Source organism: Planococcus citri, chromosome 3, assembly GCF_950023065.1.
Source record: "Planococcus citri chromosome 3, ihPlaCitr1.1, whole genome shotgun sequence".
In the NCBI taxonomy this organism is placed as follows: Eukaryota; Metazoa; Arthropoda; class Insecta; order Hemiptera; family Pseudococcidae; genus Planococcus; species Planococcus citri.
The window spans coordinates 55,419,715-55,447,251 of record NC_088679.1 but is presented as its reverse complement, the minus strand read 5'-3'; the positions used below and the strand labels follow the sequence as shown (position 1 = coordinate 55,447,251).

The 27,537-nt window shown below is 34.1% G+C and overlaps 1 protein-coding gene across 4 annotated transcripts in view; it reads left to right on the top strand.

Moving 5' to 3' along the window:
* Window positions 1-27,537, top strand: part of mim (missing-in-metastasis) — a 102,361-nt gene that overhangs the window by 11,620 nt on the left and 63,204 nt on the right. For all 4 annotated transcript variants that reach the window (XM_065357680.1, XM_065357681.1, XM_065357679.1 and 1 more), the window contains exons 3-4: window positions 1,354-1,427; window positions 23,999-24,083. In XM_065357680.1, the coding sequence (XP_065213752.1) occupies window positions 1,354-1,427; window positions 23,999-24,083 (159 nt within the window). The remainder of the gene's footprint in view (window positions 1-1,353; window positions 1,428-23,998; window positions 24,084-27,537) is intronic.

Genomic DNA, 27,537 nt, shown 5'->3' with positions numbered 1-27,537 from the left:
TGAACGTTTCTAAGTTAAGGTTAAGAGTTTAGTAGTTAGAACTTTATATACGTGTAAGTTAGCGTATTACTCACTTTACTGGTGGTGGTAATTAATGATTGTTAGAGAATTACCATATATACTGTATACCAAGAGGGAGGTCTCGAACAGTTGCTTTCATTCGGGTGAATTAGAAATTAGGGTGATAATTGAAGTTTGAATCGAGTTTCAAGGGCAAAGCTGCAATTGGTTTTTTGTCGCGTACCATTGTTTCATCTTTTTGCTATACACGGTGCTTCTCGATGAAAAAAAAAACACAAACTAGGTTAGTTAAAAGATCGAGTAAAAGTGACTAGAACATCATTTTTTCATATTTCATCACGATACACCGGACAGATTAATTATTAACGTTGTAATTACAGGTATGATTTATGAGGAAAAAAATGCATTAAGAAAGGAGAAAAAAAAGCAAAATATATTGTATAAAATATCTGCCGGCGTTGGTGTTATTTTGCTCGTTATTTATGTCTCGTCCTATATATTTTCGTATATCTTACTCGTATTTTACGAGTATGCGGATAAACGATGGCGAGACAACGACCCACCGACTGACGCTTCATCGCGACATCGCAGCATCCTTTTATATAAATATGCAGTCGCAAAAGTAAATACGCAGTCGGTCGAACTGGTTTAATTCTTCGAACTTGAGCGCTTAAATATATACAAGTTTAATCGGAATCGGGAAGTATCGCATTTTGTATAGATTAAATACTCTCGCCGTATACTCTAAATAGTATGACCTCTTGCGGGAGAAAAAAAAAGACCGGACGACGGTGAAATTATAAACGCGAGTACTCTGTGAGATGTATGTGCGTATATACAAAATCTCTCGCTCTGAACTCAGATCCAGCAGGCAATCGGCGCGTATACGAGTATAAAATACAATGATAAAATGGAAGCGTAGGTAGAGCAGTTGAAATGGGATCAACGAGCTATTTGTAGCAATTAAATTGTGAAAAATTACTCTCTATTGGCGAGAAGTACGCCATGATTTTGGTTTATCTACGTACGTGCGTATCTTCTCCGGATGATGATTTTGGTCATCCGGTCGCGTCCAAACGAACAGATTAATTAATCCGTGGTCAATGGTCTTTCTTTTCAAAGGGTATTGTTGAAAATTGACTGACCCGGCTTGGGTGACGACGACGATGGATGACCGATAATGCATTATACTCTTACGTCTATACGTACCATAGCTTATAGGTATATTATCGATATAGTTGCGTGTTGTGTCGTGGCGTGGGTAACCTATAAATATTCGTGAAAAATATACAAGTTCATTTACAAATAGTAATATTTAACCATTTGTTACAGGGCAACTATCCAGGCGATTGCCGCTTTCTTGGATGCGTTCCAGAAGATCGCGGATGCGGCCACCAATACCAGAGGTAAGTTTTTAAACGTCTAAGGCTATGTAATCTACAACGGATGGGAAAGTGGTGTAGGTGGAAGTGTGCTTTTTGAATTGGAGTAAATTTTGTGGGTATGAGTCGGCCTTGATGTACGTTATTTATTGTCCAGCCGTGTGGATTTAATCGAGATTAAATAAAGGAGGTGGATCTCGTTGACGTGAATGGTGAGAAAAGGAATATTTTTTGACCGAAAGGGAAAATGTTGCAAGTTTTCTGTTGTGAAACCGTTTTAGAATTATGAAGGGTTGGATTTTTGGAGGTTTTACTACCCCTTACCCTTAGATACAAAGGTTCAATCTCAAATTAAACCTCACACTGTCGTACTTGGACCACTCAATTCATATGTAGACGACACCAATTTTTTTTTTTTTTTTTTTTAAAAAAGGGTTTATTTTGAATATTATTTACATCTTATAATTACTTATCCCTGCGGTGAGGGGGCGGGGCCTAAGCCCCGCCCCTTCCGCAGAGATAATACCAGTACAATCTTAAGTTTAAGGGGAGGGTGATGTATATTCTAATACTAAATGACAAACTTAATACTAAAATTTAGCTATAAAAACTATGTACAACTTAAACTAAGCCAAGATTAGGAGTGTTTCAATTTTGCTTAAAACTAGGAGGGGGAGGGGACGGTTCGGCCACCCAGTGGTCCTGGAGCCGAAGTGAGTGGGGGGCCCCAGTTTTGGTTGGGACTGCTGACCCCCCCCCAGCACCAGGCCAAAGGCCCGGAGCTCCTAGGCAGTATCCCAGAATCGCTCCCACCACTTCCTATTGACAGAGTTTTGTCCTACCTTCAAAATGAGAGTTTAGGAAGAGGACCAAGATTACTTCTAACACTTCTTCGATGCATTCAAGGGTCCAAATCGTTTTGGGGTTCCTCATTCATATGAAGACGCCTTCAATATCGATAGTCAGACTTCAAAATGGGGGATATACAAAATTTTGAAATCTCCCTGTCCCCTCCCCAGTACACCAGTACACCACTGCTTCCCCGTGCCAAAACCACTCGAAGTACACGCCTCTTTTTGAAGGATACTGTGATTTTCAGAAAGAGCATGGTGTGAATCCCCCAAAAACCAACGTTTCAGCTGCCCAAAATGATGTTTAAACTTTTGGCAAATTTTCAAAAATCTAAATAAAAATTGATTATTTTGTGGTGATTTGTTTTTTTAAAACTGAATTCAACAATTTTGGAACATTTTGGAGCCTCCAGCGTGATTTTCATTTTCTCCAGAAGGCGCAGAAATTGATTTGGGTAGCTAAAAATCTAGTAGCGGCCCACCTCATCTACCTGTTCAACAAGCTTAATTGCATTTGGGCCAATTTTCTGGTGGACACCGCGAATGTATTTTACCAACATTTTTAATCACTGGTATTTTTCACCAAGTAGGGTATGTGGACAAGCAACACATTCGAGGTGTACACTGGAGCAATTGAAAATCGTGCTGGAGGCTCCAGGATGGCCAGAAATGGTGAAATTCTGTTCGATGGAGATGATAAATATCAGTTTCAAGATAAATTTTTATGATTCTTACTGAATGTGTATATTATTATTTAGCAAAAAATGGTCTATTTTGAATTTTCAAAAATCGATTTGGCAAGCTGAAATATTTGATATAGGTTTTAGACTATGCACTTTGAATAAATTGCGACACTATTTGAATTAAAAGCAGGAATGCTTCAAAATTGTAAAAATTGTGACTAAAATTTCAAAAATCGCCACACAATTCTTCAAAATTTCATCAAAATGGGTCCGACTAGATAAAGTAATGTTTTTGATCTTATAATTTATTTTTCCCATATTCGACAATTGTCAAGTTCCAGATGATTTTATTTTTTCCGAAATGCCCCCCCCCCCCCGGAAACACAAGGGCCAACGTGCCAACTGTTGAAAACTCCGGCATATGTTCTGAATTTGAAATACATTTACAATATCTCTGGGTTATTCAACTGATGACTGAGTGGTTTTTTTGCTAATCGAATTGAAATTACATTGTTATTTGCATCATGCGAGTTATTCAGTTCGTAAACGAGTCGACGAGATGGAGGTAAAATTCGATTTCTTGGTATGAAACTTCATACTTACTCTTTTCGTGGTACCAACTTTCATTAACGGTTTTCAGAATCATTGCTTTTACCCTTTAATCATATATCGATAAAAAAAACTATGTTATGGTGTACTCCGAGATATTTCATGTCATTAATCATTATAAATAGCGTGTTGCTAATTTTTAAAACCACCTTGCACACTTCAAACCTTTGTTATTTGATTTCAACGTGAATAAAATGATGGTTATGTCTGAAAACATCGCAATCCTTCTCTTTCTTTAGACCATTCGACCTTTGGACACTTCACCAAAATTCGCGAAACAATAAGAAATCCTTATCTTATTCATTCAACCTGTAGAATAACAACCCTCGAAAATAACCCTATGCGTAATATGACTCATCACGAAGAAGACCAGTTCAAAGTTGACTTTTGTTGTTCTGAAAAAATAACGTAAACAACAAGCTACCCCTGGTGCTCATTTTCAATAACAAAATCTCCATATATAAAGACTGAAGATTTTTAAAAGTTGAACAGTATTAGTTTTCATCGCTTGTCGAGTACCTACTTCTTAATTTTGTGGTGTGCTTTTTGCCATTTTTACTTCATATTCGCGATTTTTGTGTTTTCACAACGTGTAATTTTTCGTATAATATTCGTTTAAAATTTCTCGCAATGGATAACCATTTCAATTCCATGAGTCAAATATGTCTAGATGTGCAACGTCAGATGGACGAACTCAACAAAATGAATTTACAACTGCAAGAACAAATAAAAACCGAAAGGGCTGATCATGAAGCTGCCATGCTACGAGTATCCAAAGAACATGAAGATGAAATCCATGAACTGGCCGAAAATAATAGAAACCTAACGTCGGAATATTTCAAATTGAAAAAACTTACCGATGAACAAAAGGCCGAAATCGACGATCTGAAACGTCAAAATCAAGAACTCGAAAGTGAATTAGATCGTTGCACCAAACTGAAATCCAAATATTTGCTACGTCTCAACGAAACAACCGAGAAACTCGATGAAGAACGAAGTCTTCGAATAACTGAAAAAAATGAGATCTTGGACGCGATGAAAATTTTACGTAAAGTCAGTAAGTTTGATGATGATTTAATTTCTTCTTTTCCTTTACCGATGAAGATTGAAAAAACAGAAGAAGTTGACATTGATGACGATTTCGGGGATTGTCCAACTCCTCAACAAATTGACTTAGAAGTAGAAAATTTTTTTAATACCTTAAAGTATACAGTTAATACGAGTAAATAGGTGCATACGATATGCATAGAAGAAGAAATTTTTAAACCAGTTGATGCTCGTTTAGAGTAAAAAGTGATGTTCGTATTAGTTATTTCTCAGTTTATACATTTTTGTCTTTTTATTATTTTTATGCTTTACTTTTTATCTTGATAATTTTCTATTTTTTAAAAAATCATTTTCTGTTACTGATATGAAATTTCTTGAATTTCATTTTTTTCATTTCTCTCTCCCCAACCGAGAAATGTTTTATTTGCTGTAGAAAAGTACGAATGAGTAAATTTAAATTGTGTAGATTAACTAATCGATTAATTTTATAAATTGTAATTAACTTGTACATAATTCGTTTTTATTTTCCTAAATAAATAATTGTGTTACGTTTCAACTCGAGTATCCTTTCAAATTTAATTTTCCTATCTAGGGCTGAAAAGTACTACTTTTCCAACCTCGCGAGAATCGCTCGGATGTAAAAATAAGTACTTTCCACCCTCGTTCAGGAAAAATTACTTCACTAAACTCGGAGAAAAAGTGATTTTGAACTCGTGTGAGTTGTTCCCCTCACTTCGTTCGGGTCACAAACCTCACCCTCGTCAAAAATCACTTTTTCGGCCCTCGTTGTGTAATATACTATTAAGTAATGCTGTGCGAGAAATTGGAATGTTGTGAGTTACTTCAGCTGAAAAGCAATGATGAAATACTACAAATCTGTTTAATTCTGAATGGATGGTAAAATCCCACCAACTGGTAAGTACTTTTTGTTATAAAAAATGTAGGAAATATCGTCCTAAGTAACATAGTTTACCGTCTAACTGACAGAAAAAACCATCTCCAGCAATCAAATTTGACTGAAAAAAATTTTTGTTGGCTCGCTAGTCGAATTGTATACACTTGCGTCCTCCTTCAGTTTTGAATTGAAATGAACGGTAAAATTACCTTAAAAGAGGCTTTGCGATCTGTTCAACTTGATGAATGCTTTAAAATCAAAAAACAGCAGCTCGTTTCATATAAGAAATAAATTTTCGCTCACGCGTTTTATCTATACTGAAAAGACCATATTATAGCATTTCAGAATCCCTCTACATCGAATTTTCCAACTTCGCTGGTGCAGGAGTCTCGTTTATCCCCTATTTACGTCCCTAGCTTATGATTTATTGACATTTCTAAAAATGAATTAGGAAAGGAAAAACTGAAATGAGGGCAGTACTGTGATGCTTCTCAACACCCTTAATCTTTTTCCTAATCAATCGTATTAATAATTTATCGGTACATTTTGTAATCATTTTTACCTAAAAAAAATGTCTTCTGATCATCCTCCTCTTTCCTCTGCTTCCTTCATTTTTCCTACTGATTCGAATAATAATCATTATTATGAATTCCTGCAATTTTTGTGTATTAGTTTACTTTAGTCATAATGTTAGATGATGAAAAATGTAATTTTGGAAATCGAAATCATCGCAAGAAAGTTCAAATTAGTCAATACTTGAAAAAAGGCTGAATTCAGTTTACTCTAGTCTATAAAATGTACGCGGAAATGTTTGAAAGTAGGTGAAGCAATTGCATCGCATGCGAAAGTAAAATCAAAGAGACGAGACTAAAGTTGATTTTAAAAATACAACGTTTCGTCGTGACTCTTGAAAATAATCATCTGACAAAGTAACCACAAATGATGGTTTTAGATATTTGCGTACGTTATTATACTCGTACTTACGATAAGCTTCACGCAAAATTACCCGCAGAGAAAGCTTCTAAACAATTATCTACTTACCCAACATCCCACGTATCTGCTCCGAATTAGTCAATTTTCCAATTTTTTCGTACTGACATATCAATAAAAGTATTAATGCACGATTCACGAAAAGTTAACATTATTAGGTATGTAGAAGAGGAATCAGGCGAAATTGCCCAGAGGTGAACGTTATGTTTTCCAAATTTCTGACGAACTTTCCTTTATTGTGCTGTTTTTAATGCCTCTATACCGCGAATTTTTATCAAAAATAGTTTTAGTAGAACTATGGAGCTTGAGGCTGCTGAAAGATATCTTTGATCTTATGCCATCTCGCGCGGAAACTTTCTCAAAACTTGGCGTAATTCGCGTTGAATTCTCTATTATATTGATTATTTTTTCTGAACGAAGACTTCGAAGAAAATTTCCGATATGGGTTTGCTCTCGAAATCCGCATCATATTCTCATATTGCAATCAAAATCCGATGTACATTTGACAATCGAACGAAATCACGAACCTTGCTGAAATTAAATTAAACTCTGTAGGAAACTTTACTCCCTCGCATTTCGTGCGAACTTTTTGAGCCCCTAGATTGAAATTCAAAGCGTACTTCGGTCCGATTGCTGGAATCGTGTAAAAAAAAAAGAATGGAATACCCTACGTAGTAATGAAATCGAAGTTGAGAAAAGTAAACGAATCAAATCGCTTTAGTCGAGTTTATTATACTTAATTAACGACATGAAAAATAAAAGCGTACCTAAATGGAAACGCATCGTGGAACGGAACTATTACGCCTATTTCGTCTCCATTGCGATGACAATTGCTCCCATCGTGACCTGTCGAGTTTAATATTACTTTACGTTTACGTGTATAGAGATGCTCTATACGCAAACCCACACGATGCGAAAATGCGAATGAAAAAAATAAGGAAAAAAATTCCACGCTATGTACGACTATGCCTTTAATGATCGAAAACGGGCAAAAAAAACAATGTAACATGTTACATGGTGGTTCGGTCTTCGGTCGGCTAGACAAATGAAATTCAGGTCTCGCTGGATAGTGGGTACTGGGTGCATGCTGCTAAATTAACGACAAATAACGTTAACACCGAGTACTGGCACTCGTCCATACAAATAGCATTTTTTCCCTTCTTATCAACACAACACGCGACTCTGTTATTTCACGCTATTAACGGTTAATCAACCGAATAATGAAACTCGTAAATATGTTTAAATATGTTTCGATGAAGAAAAAAATTACCTTTTTGGACGAGAATGTGATACATATTTTGACGTTAGTATGTTCGACATGCTTACCATAAACCCATATGTATGCACTTATAAACCCGGAAAAAAAATCTATACAACTTTTTCGATAATGTAAGTATGTATTTCCTGTCGACACGCTGCGCTGCTACAACGTCCTATCTTAGTTTTAATGCATCTCGAAGAGAAAAAAATCATCTAAGTGATGAAATTCGCAGGTTCATTCTTCATAGTTTATGTATCTCGATATTGATGGTATCTATCAAGATAATGAAAACTGTTCAGGGTCAGTGACATTAACAAGCTATAAGTCAAATGTAAATTATATGTACCTTATAAAAATCCAAGGGAAGAGGATTTCATCAAAAATCGAGGGGAAATTCCAATAAGAGATAGTTAGCATTATTTAGTTTATCAATATTTTTTTTCAAATCTTCTGTTGAATTTTACCAGTTTATTCGTCAGGTATTAAATTTAGTGGAATGCCAGTCGTAGAAGGTAGGTATGTGAATTTTTCAAGTTTTGTTGAAATTGGTCAAGGTGTTTTCGAGGTAATTGAGTTTAAGTGATTTTTATACGGATTTCCTTTGAAACAGTGGTTGTGACTGACTGTAACTATTGTGAAGATATGCAGGATGAAATAATGCGATTAATAAGTTCACATTTTGAATTGTTGTCTGTGAAGATCCACATTATTTTATGGTATTTGGGTCGTATTATTTTACTAAAATCTTCAATTTAAAGAAAATATGAGTGCTCTTTCCCCTCTGAAGGAAATAAAATTGTACTTCGTGGAAAAAATTATCAAAATGAGGCTTGACATGTATAAATTTTGATTCTTTTTGATTCGATGAAGTCGCCGAGTTTGAATTTTCACTGATTTTTGTGATTTAATGCGGTAATTTTTCAAGTAACTTTGAATTCACTAAAAATAACTTGCAACTTTTTCAAAATTTTGAAAGGGCTCGATTTGCGCAAACCTTGACTCTGATTTTTGAAGTTCAAAAAATTCCATTTGGCCTCGTTTTTTTGCTAAAAGTTGTCAAAAAACCAGCTGTATTTTGCTAAAATTTTTAAAATCTGCTTTTTGCAAAAAATTTCCGAAAAATGTCGTTTTTTACCAAAAAGTTGCGAAAAAGCATCACTATTTTGCCAAAAGCTGTCAAAAAAATTGCTTTAAAAATTTTTCGGTTTTTTTGCTAAAAATTTCTGAAAAGCTCATATCTTTTGCAAAAAGTGTTGAAGTCCCACATTCTGCTGAAAATTGCAATAAGTCCGGCTTTTGTCAAAAATTGCTAAGAATTGTCGCATTTTTGCAAAAAAATTCCAAAAATTATTCAAGAGGCTCGCCTTTGGCAAAAAGTTGCGGAAAAATTGCCTATAATTAGCAAAAGTTTTTGCTTTTTTTGATTGTCAAGCAGTTTTTATTCAGTTTTACATTCACTTTTTTGCTTAAAAGCTCTGTTTTTGTAAAAATTTTCGAAATCTCAGTTTCTGTCAAAAATTGCGAAAAGTGAGACATTTTGTCAAAATTGCTAACAATTATCGTCAGCAAACATGGCTAAATATCATGAGTAATGATGTGTCCACTCCATTATGTTCAGAAGTATCAATTTGGAAATTGACCAATCAATACCTATGCTATAAATGCACAACTTGTGTGCAGGCACCTTCGTTTTTCAACATTTTCAGCAAATTTTCAGCTTTGCTGAAAATTGAAAATGCTCGAATAAATCTTTGCCAAAAGTTGCCAAAAAAAAATTGCAGGGTGTCTAATGGTCATAAAAGTCATGAAAAGTCATGAATTTTGCTCGAAACACACTTGAAATTTTTTAAAATGAAAACTAAGAAATAAAAAAATAAAAAAGTAAAAAATTTGTTCAAAAATTTGAAAAAATTGAAATACCTACTTGCTTAAAATTCCCTCGCAGTTTCAAGTTACATATTTATGGGGGGGGGGGGGGGGTGTATTTTCATGCGGTAAAAATGTGAAAAATAAGCCATGGAAAAACCATAATTTTTTGTCTGGGAGTTTTGTTGGACACACTGAATTGTCTTCATTACTGAAAAGTTACGAAATATTGTCACTTTTTTGACGAAAATTGCCAAAAAGTATCACTTTCTTACCAATTATTTTCAAAAAGTCCTTCTGTTTAAATTGTGAAAGGTATCGACTCCATGGAGTTTCCTTGTTAGATTTTAACTGCGAGTGTTTTGTTTTGTAATTTTTTGTACATCAAATTTCACTGAAGTGTTTTTTATTTTTTGTTGGTTTTTTCTACATGAAAATGTTTTGCTCGCGTTTTGTAACTTTTTAAATTGGGTTTTGATTACTTTTTTGGTTACTAAAGGTGCTTTTTTTTTTTGAAGAAAATTGAGTCCAAGCCCATGTCAGGTCACTTTTTCATGTTTTAAAACTTTTTTCAAAATTTAAAATCAGTGGATATTATGAACTCATTGCTGTAGAGACCCGAAAAATGATGCATCGATCGCCATTTTAATTTTTTTTGTGAATACCATGGGTTAAACGGGGGAGGGGGGTTCAGAGATATCAAATTTTTTTAAAATTCGATATCCAAACTCAGCATTTTCTAATTATTAGGTAACAATCGGTGTATCGCTGAACATTTAAACGTTTTGAATTTTCATCATAGGCTCATTCTTCTTCCCCCCCCCCCGGAGGGTTGGGACTTGAATTATGCAGATTCTTTACTAGGCCATTGTAAGAAACTTCTGAAAAAAAATTGAGCGAATCAAAAAGGCTAGACTTTATTTTTTACTTGAATTAATCTGGAATATCTACATATAGGTGAACATCGACTCAAATGTACTTACTCCCACGAAAATTCATGATTGATTTATGGTGCGGAAATATTTTGATATCGACTCTTTATTTCTGAAAAACAAAGAAAATTGCCTTTTGAAGTTATCAACTTTTAACACTTCGATTGTATACCTAATACGTGTCATCTTTTGAAGTACTCGTATTTTCATTTCTTTGAGAACCAGCGTGATCTTAATCATTTACCGAGTCTGGCAATAAATCATGACTCGTGAGTATGTAAGAAAAACAGAAAATATGTCTCGAGAGTACGCAAACATACTCAAAAAGTTTTCTCTAGCGTGTAATTTTAGGCCTTTTTTTTTCAAAACACGAGGAAGTACTTATCTTTCTCAAACATGAGGAACTAAGGAAACGACGTCAAAGTCAAATTTTGCTAAAAATGCGTTAGCGAGTTTTATACGCGTGCTATTAATATTCCAGTGGATACGGTATTGTTATATCCTCCGGCAATAAAATTAAGAAAGGGCTTAGCTGTTCGCAGTGGTGCGATGTACATATGAGCGTGTAGATGCCAAAAGTCAAATAACACGTGCTTGTAGTGCATAGGCTGAGGCTCGGGTGTGTGTGTGGCGTTTAAAAATGCCATTTATTACTTTATACATTGAATAGAAGATGAAAAATTCTCCAAATTGACTGCTGCCGAGCACGAAAAGAGCGTGAAATTTCAAGTTTGACGAAATCAAATGACAGCATTCCGAGGAGCGAGGACATTTTGGAGTAGCGCAAGTGTGCATTTTAATACGAGTACGTACGTTTAATTGGACGTGTTTCGATCAGCAGGCGATATCAGCTTCTCGATAATTATCTATGTTGAAAAACAACGCTGATTAAAATTTTTCTCTTCGCAGGAATTTGAACGGTATCCAAAAGTTCATTAGAATGTTGATGGGAAGTACGTGCTCACGATTTTTCACTCACACATGTGCGTTTTATACGTACATTGTACTTGCATTTTTGTTGCGAGGTATTTTATTTGATTTTGTGCAAGATGTACATTTTTTTATGAAGGGTTATTGCTCGTTTAATTTGAATTTTACTGCATTTTCTAGTTTCGATGATACTACGTATTTGGGAGAAAAATGTGAAATATTTTGAAAAAAATTTTAAATTTAAAAATGAAAGTGATATGAAAAAATTTGACGATGAAAAATGTTAAAAAATTGTAGAATTTGAGATGACAAATAATTTTTTAATGAAAATTGAAATTAAGTTACTTGAAACCTACCTAAAGTGCGAAAACATCGTGACTTTTCTTCTTTTCTCCCCCCCCCCCGGGCACAATTGTATCTCTTAAGGTAGGTATGCCAATGTAAATGTACAAAATTGTGTTTTATTGAGTTGCATAGCTTGGCACGTGCATACAGCTCGGATCGAAAGTTCGCTTTTTGCGTCTTCAAACAGTCGTGTGACCCTATTGCGTTACATCGCCGTGTACTATCGTAAAGGGACGTGAACGTAAGAGGAAGAAAAACACAGACAATTGTCATTTGGCCTAATTATAAACGATTTCGCCGTTAAGAGTTGAAAATCAATTCGTCGTGTAACAGTCGTGTATCGTACTTTTTTTTATGTCACGAACGTGAGCCGTCGAAAAAACAAAAAGTTCTAACACACTATTACAATTGTACGGTTTCCAGACCGAGACATTACCTGGATTTTTATCGCCCAACTCCAACCACCCCAGGTGTCTGGTGCAGGTGTTTTCGTAAAGCGTTTCTGATGATGATCATTTTTCAGCAGTTCTCTTGAAAAAAAAGAAATCGGTGACGAATGTCGCAAATTGAAGGAACAGAACTGAATAGTTTTTAGGTTTCATTGATTGAGGAGGGGGGGGGTAGTGGGTTTGATTTATGGTCTCAATTTTTTTTTTAACGAGGATGGTATCACACTGGCTACCGGATGAAAAAAACTTTAGACTGGTATGAGAAAAGAAATCAAGAGTGTTCAAAAGCACTCCAGTATTATCAAAAATTTCAGCTGCTGCATTTTTCATTTTGAAAATTTTGGTCAATTTTTGGAAATTTAAATATTTGATCTGATTAAGGCAAAAAACTGAAATCTGGTTTATGCTTGTATTTTCTATATCTCTTCTTGAACTAATCATGATTCCGTTCAAGAAAATTTTCAAAAATGTTATTTAAAATGTTCTAATGAAATACAATTTCTCAAAACTCGAATTAATTCTGAATTCCAAGTGCTAATTTTGGATGCAGGGTGTCAAATGAACCGGAAAATCTCAAAAAGGTGCGAAATCCACGAGTTCGAATCGGAAAACTTACTCCAGATTGACTCAAAATCATCTCCATTTAATTTGAGAGTCTAAAAATAGACCTTAAAGTAAAAATTTCAGCTTTCTACATTTAATCAAATTTCAATATTTTTCATAGCCCTCTAAATTTGAACAATTTTTTTTCAAAATTCAAAAAATGAAATTCAGTGCCTGTTTATATCTTTAGATATTTAGATATTTTGGAAGAAATTTTTAACGGTATTACATCATCAGTAGCAATTTTAGAAAATTTGGTTTGAATTCCGGTTTAATGTAGGCAATTTTATTCAATATTTCATTTGATTGACAAATTTAAATTTACTCATTTTGACATTTTTATGACGAATATACCGATAGAGACCATTCAAATATTCAAATAGGATTCGAGATTATTTTCTATCGTACCAATAAAATGAAAGAGAAAAACTTGTGGAAAATTTATATACCTTCCTGGGAATATTTTCTTGAAGGGGATAAAGTCGTTAACGAACAAGGTAGACGATAGTACGGAAATTTCCCAATGGGAAAACAGAGCTGATGGCTGAATGAATGAAAGCAGGAACAGGGGCAAGGGCGATGTTGGCGACGGCAGCGTGGCGTTGACACAAATGTGAGAAAATCATCTTGACATTTGAACAGTTTTTTCGTATATACAGTAGCACTGTATGGAATGGAGAAACCTAATTACAGCAGCTTAGCTCTCAGGGTTGGCTAAAATAGCGTGTCGTGAAAATCGATTCTCGAAAGGAGGCAGAAACGAACGCGATGGTCGCATTTTAAGCGATTCGAATCGCTCGAATGAATCGTACTCGTTACGCGATTTGAATTGCATTTTTTTCTTTTTTTTTGTTTTGGTGCGTGTCTAGAGCTGCCAACTGTGTTAATGCGTTAATTGGCGAAGATATCGTAGCAATGCGAATTTTGTGGCGATGAGTTTGAGTGATTAAAGCGAATGAGAATGCTGATCAAGTTATCGATAGCGTATTAAAACGGATTAGTAAGACTAAATGCGAGGCTTCGGAGCAGGTTCCCAAAGTTGTTCAAAATCTTGGGGTTGAAATTGATAGTAATCATTCGGTGGCGTGAATAGAATTAATATTTCGATTGAAAAAAATAGGGTCAATTTTGAAAGTTGCGACGACTCGTGTGATCGATTTTTCGACATTGTAATCGCTTCAATGAGCAAATAAACGATTCGAATCGCAGTCGCGTCAAAAATCATTCTTTTTCGTCGTTAGCATTACAATTGAAATTTATTCAAATTGGCTTTATCGTCTCAAAACAACGATGTCTTTTGCTAAAAAAAAAGGTATTATAAAAATTTCATCTGATATTGAAAAATAAAGGCGTTGGTAATTTGAAAGTTTTGTCGAGCTTTTGTTATTAAGCTTAAACGAAATTTTCGTAAAACCTTTTCAGTACTTTTTTCCACCTGATATTGAAAAAAAGAAAAGAAAGAAGAAAGATTTCGCCCAAACTTTATGTAATAAACGCGAGATACGAAAAACTTTCAAGCGTTGTATCATATTTGACGCATTTTAAAAGCAGGTAAAATATTTATATAACCTCTTTTTTTCGAAGTACATAAGGCTAAATATCTGGTGAAATGATTAAATTTCATTTTAGATGCGCGTGAATGTTGAAAAACAATACGATAAACGTCAAACGATACTTTTTGTGTAACCCTGTAGTACCTACTGGCTCAACTTTATCTACTATGTACGCAAACAGTAGCTCGGCCTTTTACAAAATTCATACGAAATGCTATTTTTAGATTTCTTTTCTCTCGTTTTACTTATTCGTATATTCTCAACGTGATTGTAAAAAATATAAATCTCAACGTTTTCGCCTTTTCTTTCTTTTTTTTTTCGGTGCTCAGCTTTGGGGCATTAATTCGCGTATACGCAGATTGGAAAACATCCCGTTTGATATTTTGCAAACGATGTCGTATAGTTTTCTTTTTCGATGCGAGATTACACAAAAAGAAGAAGAAAAAAAAGGCGAAGATCGAAAAAGGAAGCTGTTGTTTCGCTTCACGCCGCTCTACGAGATGATGTACGAATTTACTAAAAGGAAAAGGAAAATGTAAAAAAGTGAATTTTTAAATTTTTTCATCCGGAATAAGCGACAAAATTCTGCGGCTTTGAGACGGAAACGGATGTAATTTTTTGGTAGATTTGCGATAGGTAACTTTTGTTCGTAAGTTTTCAACTAGTTATATTCGAGTAGTAGGTAATATAGGTGCACGTTACGCGGTATAATTTAGGTATAGCAGTCTTGATCTAACCGTTATATGTGTACTCGAATTTAAATGAGGTCAAAGGTGTATAGTTCGTGTGGGTAAACGTTTACATTTAATGTAAACACGGTCACATGGTAGCTCCGATGGTAATTATAAGCAAATGAATTGAATTATCATCATAGCTCGTTGTCGTACCTCGTTTTTGTTGTAGATTTTTCACCTCCTGTCGTGTATTTTGGTTTTTTCGTTGTTTTGTTTTGTTTTATTTCTAGATAATTGAGCAGAGGGTAGAGGAAGTGCTGGGGTAACCCCCGAGGTGATTATAGGCCGAAAGATGAGTTTATTTATAAAACTGATTTGAATAATTATGAGGTTACTTATTTTTTAAATTTCTCGTTCATCGGTTTAATTATTTTTTTAAATAATCCACTCGCCTTGAGCTAAACTGTCATCGTTTTTATCAGAGGAAAAATTACCTGTACTGTTAGGTTATCAAAATTTACGTAACCTGCGTGTTTTTTTCCTTGTTAAATATTTGACACCTTGTTCGAGAACCTCCAGGGCTGAGATTTTTTTGCCATCTGCGGTGTAGATTTTTGAGGAATAAAAAAGTAAACGGGTAATTAAATCAACATGCAGTCGATTTTTTTTAATCGTCTGTAGTGATGTGAAAAAAGTAGCTATTTTAACTTACTATACATATCAATGTGTAGAAGATTTAAGCTATGCAAAGCTGACGTCAAACTCTATACTCGTGTATAATTTGTAGGAACTGGGTGTGATCTGAAATTTTCAAGGTAGACAATTACAAAGTTTGCTTTGTATAATGTCTATTCATTTTTATACTCGATGCTATACGAATATAACAAGAGACAAGAGTCTGAAAAACGAACGAAGGTAAAAAAAAAATGAATTACTGATGTGAATACGTAACAACGTTAGAATTTTTTAAACGATGTGAAACTATGGACACGAATTATGCGAAAATCAATGGAAAAAATTTCGCAGAATGGAAAGTCCAGTATTGTAGAATAATGGTCCAATTTGCGAATTATTGTCGCTTGTCAAGTATAACTTCCTCAATTTGAAGTAATTCAGATTTATGGCGCTGAAATTAGAAGTTTAAAATAATTTGAAATAGTATCATTCGAGTTCATTGGATTTTTAAAATTTTCATTTTCGGATTTTCCTGATTTGTGTTCACGAGAAAAGAATTTCATAATTTTTGGTGAATTTTTGAAGATTATAGTCAAAAATGCAAAAAAAAATGAAATTTTATCGGATTAATCTAGAGAGCTGAAATTTGGTTTGTACCCTATTTCCCATTTTCCAAAACGATTGGAAATGGTCTCGAACCATTTTGAGCACTTCTGGAATCTCCAACAGATTTTTGAAATTTGGAATTTTCCATAAAATTTTGCCTTATGAAATGAATTCAAAAAATATGGCTGGAAGCTCCAGAACGGTTTGAAACCATTTTCAAGTGACGCATCAGGGTAAAATTTTGTGGAATCTTTGAATTTCAGATTCTGCTGGAAATTCCGGAACTGCTCAAAATGGTTTGAAACCGAATCACATCGATGGGTGGGGGGGAGGTCTAAATGGAGCATGTGCATAATTTCAGATTTTTAGGTCAGTTAAGTGGGATTTTTTCCTTTTTGGTCCAAATTTGATTCATAAAAAATTCACCAAAAATTGAAAAATGCTCCTTGGCTTCTGAAATGTTGGCTGATGATGTACTTACCTTTTTATTCTGTATTAATCAATAATTTTTCCAAGTGAAATATTTCTTACTGCCACAAATTTAAGTCTTGGTCTTATCCAAAAAATGAGTGAGCGCGAGTATTCAATTTTAGCACCTTTGAAAACTCAACAATTTAGGTACCTGCTTGCCCACATAATATTTCAATTTTTTGGTATTCTGACCATTGGCCGTGTTCCGGGGTGCGAGGCTCTAGGAGGGAGTGAAGGGTCGAAAAAACGAGTCGATATATTTGAATTTTGATGAAAACTGAGAGCTTTTTTGTTCCTGTGGGGTTGTTTTAATATGTTTGTTTACTTCTTTAAAATAGACACATTATCTGTTATTACTTATTAGTCATTCTAGAATTGATATCACCCCCAATAATCTCCTCAAATGCTCAACTTCCTTATTACTTCTTCCACTCCCTCCAAAAATGACCTGTCTTCTTCACTCGTCGAAATTGTACTCGCCTCGAAGAAAGGAAGGATATATCTGCAAACCTTGCTCGAAGCTAGACACATTGCGCAAATGGATCTTCAACTTCTCCGCCATTACGTGAGCCATACTATGTATAGTTTTCTCGAATCGTATCGGCTAACGAATAAATTATCTATACTGGACTACGGTAACTTCGCTGATCGCCGAGTCAAAGTTATTGTCACTCGAATATTAGAAGTGATACCCGTCCTTGATGTAATTACCTTTACGTATCGTGTAATTTCACTTCGTAATGAGTATCGGTACTGGCGGCTAGATAAAAGACGATAAAGAAAATGAGAATTTCTTTGTAAAGGCGAGCAAAAAAAATACCTGGTTCACGGTTGATTGGCGAACACTAGGGGAATAATACAGTTGAGATCCCCGCACGTCTTGGTTTTTGAATTAAACCTACGTCTACGTATAAGTCTTGTCTTTTTACGTACCTACGAATAAATGGAGTCGAAACCTAGTGAACCGTTGCTTTGGATTAAGTCTTGGCTGCTTTTTGATATATTTTGCTCGCGACGTGATAACGTTTCCGCGTATAGTTGAGATATATACAAACGAAGTGCTTTTTGTTTGCCAGCAAGAAGAATGGAAAAGGTGTGGATCTTTGGAGATACAGATGGGTTCGCGAATAGGCGCGGGTGTTTATTAAAATGCTGCAAAGATGGCTTCAGCGACACGACTGGTTAATGAATTTGTGTATACAATTCGGCGAGATTGTATAGTCGAGTCGAAAACAATAGAAAATTAATGGAATTTTCGTATCTGCGGGCATAAGACTTGCTTACGATGCAGTATACGTAGAATATGTTTAGGTGAAGGTATATGTACATTTTACTCGTACGTTCTGGAGGTTCTTTTTTTCACACTATGAGTATGAGAATTTGATTGATTGGAAATATGTACTTACACTTTCGAGTCGAATTGAATCGTTGGTCATGTCTATGCCCATTGGTTGTGTTTTCACTGTGTAAGTATAATAATAAGATCCAATTGTCCAGTCGTGGTTAAATACATCTACTCGAAATCATACTGATTTGGCAGTGAATAAGAGATTATATGGAGGGTCTTTTGTTGAAAGAATATCCCGAGGGAAAGCTGTTAGAGATGAATGTATTGTTCAAACTATTTTTTCTGTGCGATCGAATGATTCAAAATAATGCAGGTTTGGTTAAAATATTGTAGATAACTTCAGGGAAAAAATTTGGAAAAACCGATTTAAACTTCAAAGAAATATTTGGCTACGTAATCTTTTGAAAATGGGAATTCAAAAAAAAAAAATCACTCAAAATTGGCAAATTTATATCTAATAAAATTTTTTATCCGAGAAATTTTCATCCTGCTTTTTTTTCAAACGTTCGAATCACTTTGATTTTCTTGAATGAACTAAAAGGATATAAAAAAAAACGACTTCTAACGGTATTTCATATCAGTCGTAACGTTCTTTGATTTGCAAAAGTATACGGTATCCGAGCGTATGCTTTATCCAAGCTTGGGATTTGTACAACGTAAGAGTATAAAGAAACAGTCGAAGGCGGGGAGATTACTTAACCTACAATCGTTAATTAAACGAAGAATAATTTAGAATTTAATGAATATACATTAGAGCATTTGAAATAAGTATACGTGTACGTCGACGTTGTAATTATGTATTTTCATCGAATTCTCGCAGCAACGTATAGTAGACGTCATCGTTGAATAAAGACCATGGCAACGTGTATTTTTTTTTTTGTTAGATACTATGTTCTCTTTTTATGTACTTACTACTTACCTATACCTACGTTTACGAATACGCGAGATATTAAAAAGAAACACGAGCCAGTTAAATTATTCCCGTATGGCGAAATAAAAAATTACAATGTGCATACAAGGTGTCCCATCAAATGTCTTGCAATTCAAAATCCTAAATTTGGCAACTTTTCAAAAGTTTTGTTTAATAAATTGGGAAATTACAAAAAAAAATTGTATTGAAATTTTCGAAGACATTGGAGAAACGAAAAATTTACGTAAAAAGGATCCTAGAGGAACACTAACAAGTGTTTATCGTATCCAAAAAAAATGGATATTTGAACTAAGTGCTCTTGAAAACTTAACAAAAGACGTGTCACGTGTCATTTTCTTGGTATTTTGACCACGTTGAGGGCACCTTCGGGGAGAGGAGGGCAGCCCAAAAAAATGAACCTATATTTTTGAACCCAGAATCTTCAAGTTACTAACAATCAATATGCTACTCAAATTCTGTGTTGTTTTGTAGCATTCAACTTTTGTGCCTATTTTGAAATTTTGAGCTTTCAAAATATTTTTAATTGGTGATTTCAAATCTGTCATATTTTTTTTTCAAATTTCTTCAAATTGATTTTCTCCAAGATCCACTTGTTTTGAAGAATGAACCTGAACCCTAAAATTTTTCCAAATTGAAATCCCTCGCCCCTCCCCCTTCCTTGGAGGATTAGGATTGAAACGATCTTGGTGAATTTGAATAAAACTAATACACAGTAAAGAAAATTGAGTAAAATCGAAGAATCTGATATTTTGGTTCGAGTTAGAATGAGTCTTCTGTCTGTTCCTCTCTCTTCAAAAATGTTACCAATTAGACTCAACGACCTTATGCCATTCAAAGTCCATCGTACGAAGTATATTTTTGCTTCTCATTCAAGGCTTAATTCGCTCGAACGTGCAGACAAAATGAAAAAAATTTCAAATTTTAATCTTTCTTCGAGATGTTTTTTTTACATCAAACCCCTCAAAGTTGAATGGAAATTCGAAGAAAAAATTTTTTGCATTTTTATTCTGGAAAGAAAAAAAATATGAATTACTGCCCTCGTAGATTAAAAAAATTGACTTTTTTATTCGCCATCACTGGCCAAATTCAAAACACGCAAACGTTCGAAAGGACACCCTGTATAGAAAGAAGCCGCATTCGCTTCGTATACGCGGCATTAAGTACTTATAAATATTATAAGTGGAAAGCTTATAGAGCTTTTTTTCCATTCCTTCCTTCGAAGGATTTCTATGTATAGCGAGCTTTCACGTGCTTGTATTCGGTTCATAGCTTGAGATTTCAGAGAGCTTTATTCATTACGTATTGAAAAACGAAAGAAAAAAAACGCGAAGCTCGGTCTTTTTCATGGTTTGGTGGTTACTTTGTATAGTGCAAGTTCGACGTACGCAACAAAACAAAAACTTTTGCTGGCGTCGAGCCATAAAACACTAAGTGTGCAAATTGACTGGTAATTTTCAACGCTGCGCTCGTTTTTCCGCGTGTATCTGCTGCGAAGATTTATTATTACGATGGCGAAGAACGCGTATGCCAGCGATTATGATAATTCTTTCCATCGCATCGTCAAAGGACGCGCTTAATTAGGTGATTTGAATTTTTTTTTTCACCAATTTATCGCACTTGAATTGTGTGTTTTTGTTTGCATAACGGATCAGATTGAAAGATGCGCGGTTTCAAGGACGCCAGTGTTACTTTGTTATATGATACGAGATCGTGGATGGGTTTGTTTGATGACTTGATCGACTGATCGAGTATTTAGATAGTATGGTATATCATCTTCGTGTTGAGAGGATTTTTTTTTTTGGTAATAGATTAAAAGGTATGAGGAAGAAATGAATTGGTTTGAAATTTTCAATGATATTTCGTAGATATTTTTTTTTCGTACGTAATTTGAGAATTTTTCAAGTTACGAAAATCTTACGATATTTTTTGCGAATCACGAAAATAGATAATCTTTTCATTTGGTATACCTATATTTTACCAGCAACTGATTACATAGGTATCTGATTTTTTTATTATTTATTCGTGAACTCGGTTGTTATTTTAATATTAAACCTACGCGATGATTACACAATAAATCGTGCTATCTCGTTCATTTGTTTTATTAAATCGTTAGCATACACGTGCGAAGATGAAAAGAAAAAAAAATGAAGAAAGAGGATTGTACGTATTAATGCTACGTGCAGCGGTTTAATTACCTTTGCGCGTAGGTATTCGCAGAATACCTAGCAGTTAGCTGTATATTGTTGTCGTATCGAGCATAATGTTAGATAATTTCGCGATAAATTTAACGTACGTTGGTACTTTTTGTATTAAAGGAAGTTGAAGCCCTGTCACGAGATGTACACGATGAAACACAATCGCATGTTTGAGGGTATTAAGTTCTCTAACAATGTAGAGTTACCTTACCTATATACTTCTTGCATACGACGATGAAAACTGAAAACTCGAACGTGTGCTGAATCGCAGATAATAAATTTGATTTTGCTAATCCAAGTTAAACTTTCTTATTTTGTATCTATACTTGAACGAAGAAAGTTTTTAAATGTGGAAATATTACGTCGTCGTCGTCGTCGTAACGACTTCGGAAGAATTTGTTTTCGATTTAGACTATTCGCTGAGGTGGTGTATTTTGGATCTAGGAATGTTTTGAAGGTGAGGAATGAAAGGATGGTCGATTGGAGTTGACAGGAAGAACGGTGAATTACTCTTTAATGGAGTTTTAGAGTTTTGAAATCAGTTCTAAGTTGGATAATTCTTAGAGGGGATGGGCTTTTTTCAATATTTTTAGAAAATACCAAAAATGAATTCAAAGTTTCATACGGTTGAGTTGTGTTTATTAATTTTTTTCTTGTAAAATCAGAGCATCTGCCCCCCTCTCCAGTTGCTTCGACGACATGATACTGAGAACGAAATCGAGGCAAGTTGACGAATATTCAAAAAAGAGACATTTTTTAGGTGCCTGACACATGCTAATTGCTAGAAGTGCCCATTCCCATTTGAAAAATTTTTTCAACTACAATTTTTGAAATACACATAATTTTGAAAAAAGAAATCGTTCAATTAAGCCGAGCTCTCTCACTTTTGCTCGAAATATCTTAAAAACAAATCCTCTCCTCAAAAAATAAATCGTGCCTAACTACTATAAGCTTAAAGGTACGTAAATTTTAATTTCTGGAATTTTCTCCCTCTGTAAACCTCCTAGTTTTTCCAAAAATCAAATTGTTCATGATGAAAAATTGAAATTTTTTCTATTTTTTTTTTTCATAGACAAAAATCAATTTTTTGAGAAAAATAAAAAATGAAATTGTAGAGCATAAAATTAACCATTTTTGCAATATTTCGAGCAGAAATTGAGACGTCTCAACTTTATCAAACAATTTGTGGGCCACTTTGTTACAAAAATGGAAAGGAAATTTTCTCTCATTGTTTTGAGCCACGATGGTCAACTGTTTATGAAGGTCTCTTTCTTATTATAAAAAAAGTCATTCTGTTTTTCAGTTTTTTGATTAAAATTTCGTGAGAACCATGCTTATATTGTAATGATGAAGAGATACCTAACCTAAGTATTTGTAAAGCTACTGACTATGAGACCACAGTAGGTTTGCAAAATCATAAAATTTTTCAATTGATTTTCTATTTTATTTTTGTTCCTCCAATTTATCTATATACCTATTGCGAAAAAGATTGAATTCTATTTTTTTTCTTTCATTTTTTGAGATTGAGAACACTGCAATTCAAATCTGGTGAAGGTTTTATCGACAGTAATTCCTTAAAAACAAATCTTCATAATTAGAGATGAAATGCCTACCTATTTTTTTTCTATGTCGATAAATATACGTAGCACGTTTTACGGATGATTTGGTTTTGAACATAAATTGTTCTGTAATTAATCTAATTATTCTGTTTCCATCATACATTTGTTTTGATATTTTTATCTACATATCTGATATATTTGAACAAGAATCATGATACCAAAACACAACTCTTTTTGGTTTAAGTGCTCGTGAGTTCGTTAGTATGATTTCTTAATCAGTTCACTATCATTTCTTCCTTTTAACTCATCAAGCAACGGTGAGTAATTGTTTTAATGAATAGGGCCGTTATCAGTCCTAAAAATAGTCGTGGATTTCTGTTCAAAACTGTTATGAGAGTTGATCCAGTTTTATAAATATTGCTGCTGATTCACTTCACTTTAACAATTTTTTTCATTTATTCGATTCGTTGACATTTCATCTCAAATTAACGATTTTTTTCTGAAGTGACGAATAAAAAGATGATCAAAAGTTCTATCAACTTGTAATAGGATATTATAATTTGACAAATATTTGACCGAAAATGTACCCTTGTTCGAGTAATGACTCGTTGCGATAATTTTCCTCGAAAAAATCGATAATTTCTTCCAAGTTTTACGTCATCTATAGCGTAAAATGTAAGTAAAGTACCTTAAGTACACTCTGTGAAGAATGAAATATTCCCTCGACCTTTCAAGCTTTATTAATATCGCTTGTAAATCATATCAAATTTATTTTTAACAGCGAAATATTAAATTACTTTATTTTCCTGGGTGGTAAGTAAAGTATACTACGACTCGAACGCGGTTAAATGATAAAAGGCTTCGTTTTACCTATTCGTTCGTGAAGCTGCGGTGAATTTCTAGGCTATGTAGGAGTTTAACATTACACAGCAGCTGATTACGCGGTTAAACGGTGTCGCAGTATTTTTATCTTCGGTGGTTTTGAAAGTCGTTAAAAAATGTCTTTATTTTGCATGTGGTGTCTTCCTCCCCTTTGTGTATATTTATTCAGTCATCTTATATGATTTTTACATTTGCGTAAACTGCAGAAGTCTAAAATTTCAAATCATTTTCTGTTTGCAGGAGCGACAAAAGAAATAGGTACCGCTCTGACGAGGATTTGTTTACGTCATCGTGCGGTCGAAGCGAAAATGAAGACTTTCACTAGGTGAGTACCGAGTACCTATTTCACTGTATAAACATAGAAACACTATCGTACGATAGCTGTATAATTTAAATGAATAGGAAAATGGAATTTCCACGTCGTATTGTTCGGCTGTGTATATTTTTTTCAAGTGTGCCGCTCTACACCATCCATCGACGTGGTAATGATTCTGTGTCTGTAGCTGTGTACGTCTCTCTGTCTCTCCTCTTATACTCTACGTAATTCAGCCGAATACAACGATTTATAAACGTAGGGTTTTCGTTTATTATTATTACGTTACGTAAAAATGCACGGTACGATAAGAAGATGAAAAACGTATTTGGCGTTTATTGTGCTAAAATACACGATATGGAAAACGAGCCTGTTGTGTAATTCACAATATAATAACGAGCCTGTTTAATTTCACATTTATTACGCGTTATCGACTACAGTTTCGGGTTGAGTTTTTGTTCGAGCTATATGATTGTGCTTGTCGACCATTTATTCGTAGGCGAGAAGATGGATCAAGATTGATGAATTTCGCGAAATGATTTTCAAAGGTTATAAATGGTCTATATGTACTATACTCGCTCTTGGACCATGAAGTTTGAAGTATTGCGTATGCTGAATAGTGAATATTGTGTATAGGTATTTTACGAAGCTTCGAGCTCGTGGTTTCCAGTCGTTGTTTTGTAATCGTTTTGAAATAAATAATGTCGAATTAAACTTCATTAAGGTGTGGAGTTTTTAAAATGATATCTACGCCTGCTTGTTTATTGAATGAAATGTGTAATGAAAGTGCATGGAGGTAGTAAAGTGGCGGTGGTGATAAAGCTGTCATTATTACGAGCCCGTATAAGCATGCTGAAAAAAGTGTATGTACTGCTGCGTAAGTAAGAAATCATTCTTGTTTATCGTATTACGAGAGAAGTGGAGTGTGAAGGAAGCGGCAGAAAAGAATAGAAAAATATGAAGTGGTCGAAGGGATGTGAAAATGGTAAGCGAAGAAGGGGTGGAAAAAAAAGAAGTTTTGAAACTTGAAAGCAGTGAATAATAAATAGCAGAGCAAAACAAATTATATTATATTATGAACTTATGCAGATGACTTGAGGAAGAAAGTTGACAGGATAGCGAATAATGTGAATTGCATAAAAGAAATTAGAAGAATTTCCTATTTTTTTCCTAGGATTTATTTTAGGGTTTCTTTTTGAGTTTCAAAGAAGAGAGAAGGATAAAGAAACGCAACTTTTGAGGAGTCATCAAGCTGAGAAAAATAGTGATCATTGAAGGACCTTTTTTTTTGTGTCTCCATGACTAAAATAAAAAATCGTTTCAATGTGAGGGGAAGATTCCAATGGAGGGTGAATTGGCAAATTTTTGAGAATTCAAAATTGACCATTTTCAGCGATTTATCCTGTTCGAAAGATGTATCTATTTATTCAGTAGAAATGACAAAATTAACTCCTTGAAGTAATATCAACTCCTCGGAACCAAATCTCACCATTCCAGCCATTCTGGAGTCTCCAGCGCGATTTTCGATTTCTTCGGAATTTTTGAAATTTGTCAGAGGGCACAGGAAATAATTTGGGCTGCCAGAAATCGAGTTACTTTTTAAGTAAGTAATCAAGTTTGGTTGCTGAAGTTGGTTTTTTTGAAAAAAAAAAGTCTTTAAAAATTTGAACTATGCAAGTCTCAATTTCTGTTGAAAAATTGCAAAATTCAAAAACTGCTAAAAACGATCGTCTATTTAGCAGAAAATTACAAAAAAATTGATTCTCACCTTTTTTGCAAACAAAAAACTGCCCAAAAATCTCGCCCGTTTACAAAAAGTTGAGAAAAATCTAGTTTTTTTTTTTTTGACAAAAATACGTGTTATTGCGGAAAAGCATCACTTTTTTGCTAATATGTAATTATCAAAAATTCTTGCATTTCACCAAAAATTGGAAAAGATCCCAATTTTTTACCGGAATCGCAAAAAGATAGCAAGAAATTTGTTAAAATCTACAGTTTTCTGTCTAAAAATTCCTAAAAGTTTGACTTCTCCTCAAAAAAATGCCAAAAAGTTGGGAAATACGCGTAATCTCACTTTTTTACAATAGGTAGGTAGGTAACTTTAAAATTGTCAAAAAGTCCTGCTTTTTGCTAAAATTGCCAGAGTCCCGACTGAGTTTCATTTTTATATTTTAATTGGAACGTTTTGTTTTGTAATTTTGTTACATTTTTAATTGGAAAGTTTTTCATTTTTTTTTGTGATGTTTTTCTACATTAAGTAAAATGTTTTTCACACGTTTCATAAGTTTTTTGGGTGCTAAAGTTACTTTTTTTTTTAAATTCTGTACGAGTCTTGTGAATGTATATTTTTTTTTTCAATCAGCATCCTTCTTCATGAGAGAAAAAATTCAAAAAAATCATAAATCTTCTGTTCATAGGGAAATTTTTGATTTCGTGAATGGCACTATGTTCTCCAAAACCAACTGCTCGGATACAAATTCCAACATTTCAAGCCATTTTGGAGCCTTCAACCCTATAGTTTAAATTTCTCCAGATTCTTAGGATTTCTCCAGAAAGTTCGAAAATTGATTTGAGCAGCTAAAAATTTAGTTGTGACCTATTGTCGACTTGTTAAACGAAGTTTATGAACGTTCATGTCAATTTTCAGGAATTTTTTCACTTTGTGGAGAAATTCTAAAATTCTGAAGAAATCGAAAATCGCGTTTAAAATTTCAGAATTACTTTAAATAGTGAGACTTGAATTCGGAGGACTGGTTTTGTAAAAGATGCAGTCATTTGCGTAAACTTCAAGAATTTCTCCGCGAGCTGGAAATTTTTTGATTTTTTTTCGTCAATCAACTTGCTAAATGGGTGTAGAATGAGTTACAACTCGATTTCTAGTTCTCCAAATTCATTTCCACATTTTCTGGAGTATTCTGGAGAAGTCAAAAATCGCGCTGGAGGCTATAAAATGACCGGAAATGGTGAAATTCTGTTTGGGAAAATTTATATTAGTTTGAGGACCAACTTTCATCATTCTTACTGAATACCTAAATAGGTACATTTTTATGCGTAAAATTGTCAATTTTGAGTTTTCAAAAATTCTTCAAAAATCAAGAAATGAATTTGGGCCGATGAAATTTTGGTTATGGGAGGAGTTTAAAATCCTGCTCTTTCCGAAAATCGCAAAACAAATCCATGATATGCTCATTCTTCTTTAACTCGCTTCATTTCTTTCTCTTTAATTTCTGATTTCTTTTGACTGTATTGTTTACAAATCCAAATCCGTCTTCATCTTCTAGAAAAACTTGACCCATAAACGTGATTATATAGTTCATTTTATAAAGCTCGTATAGGTAATAAATTCGAGTATTGTCAAACATAAATCTATTTGCAAATCCAATTTTCTTAGAAATTGAGTATTATTGAGAAAACTTTACCATCGAGAAGATTAATTCGAAGTGCATCGTAAACAGTATTCTAAAAA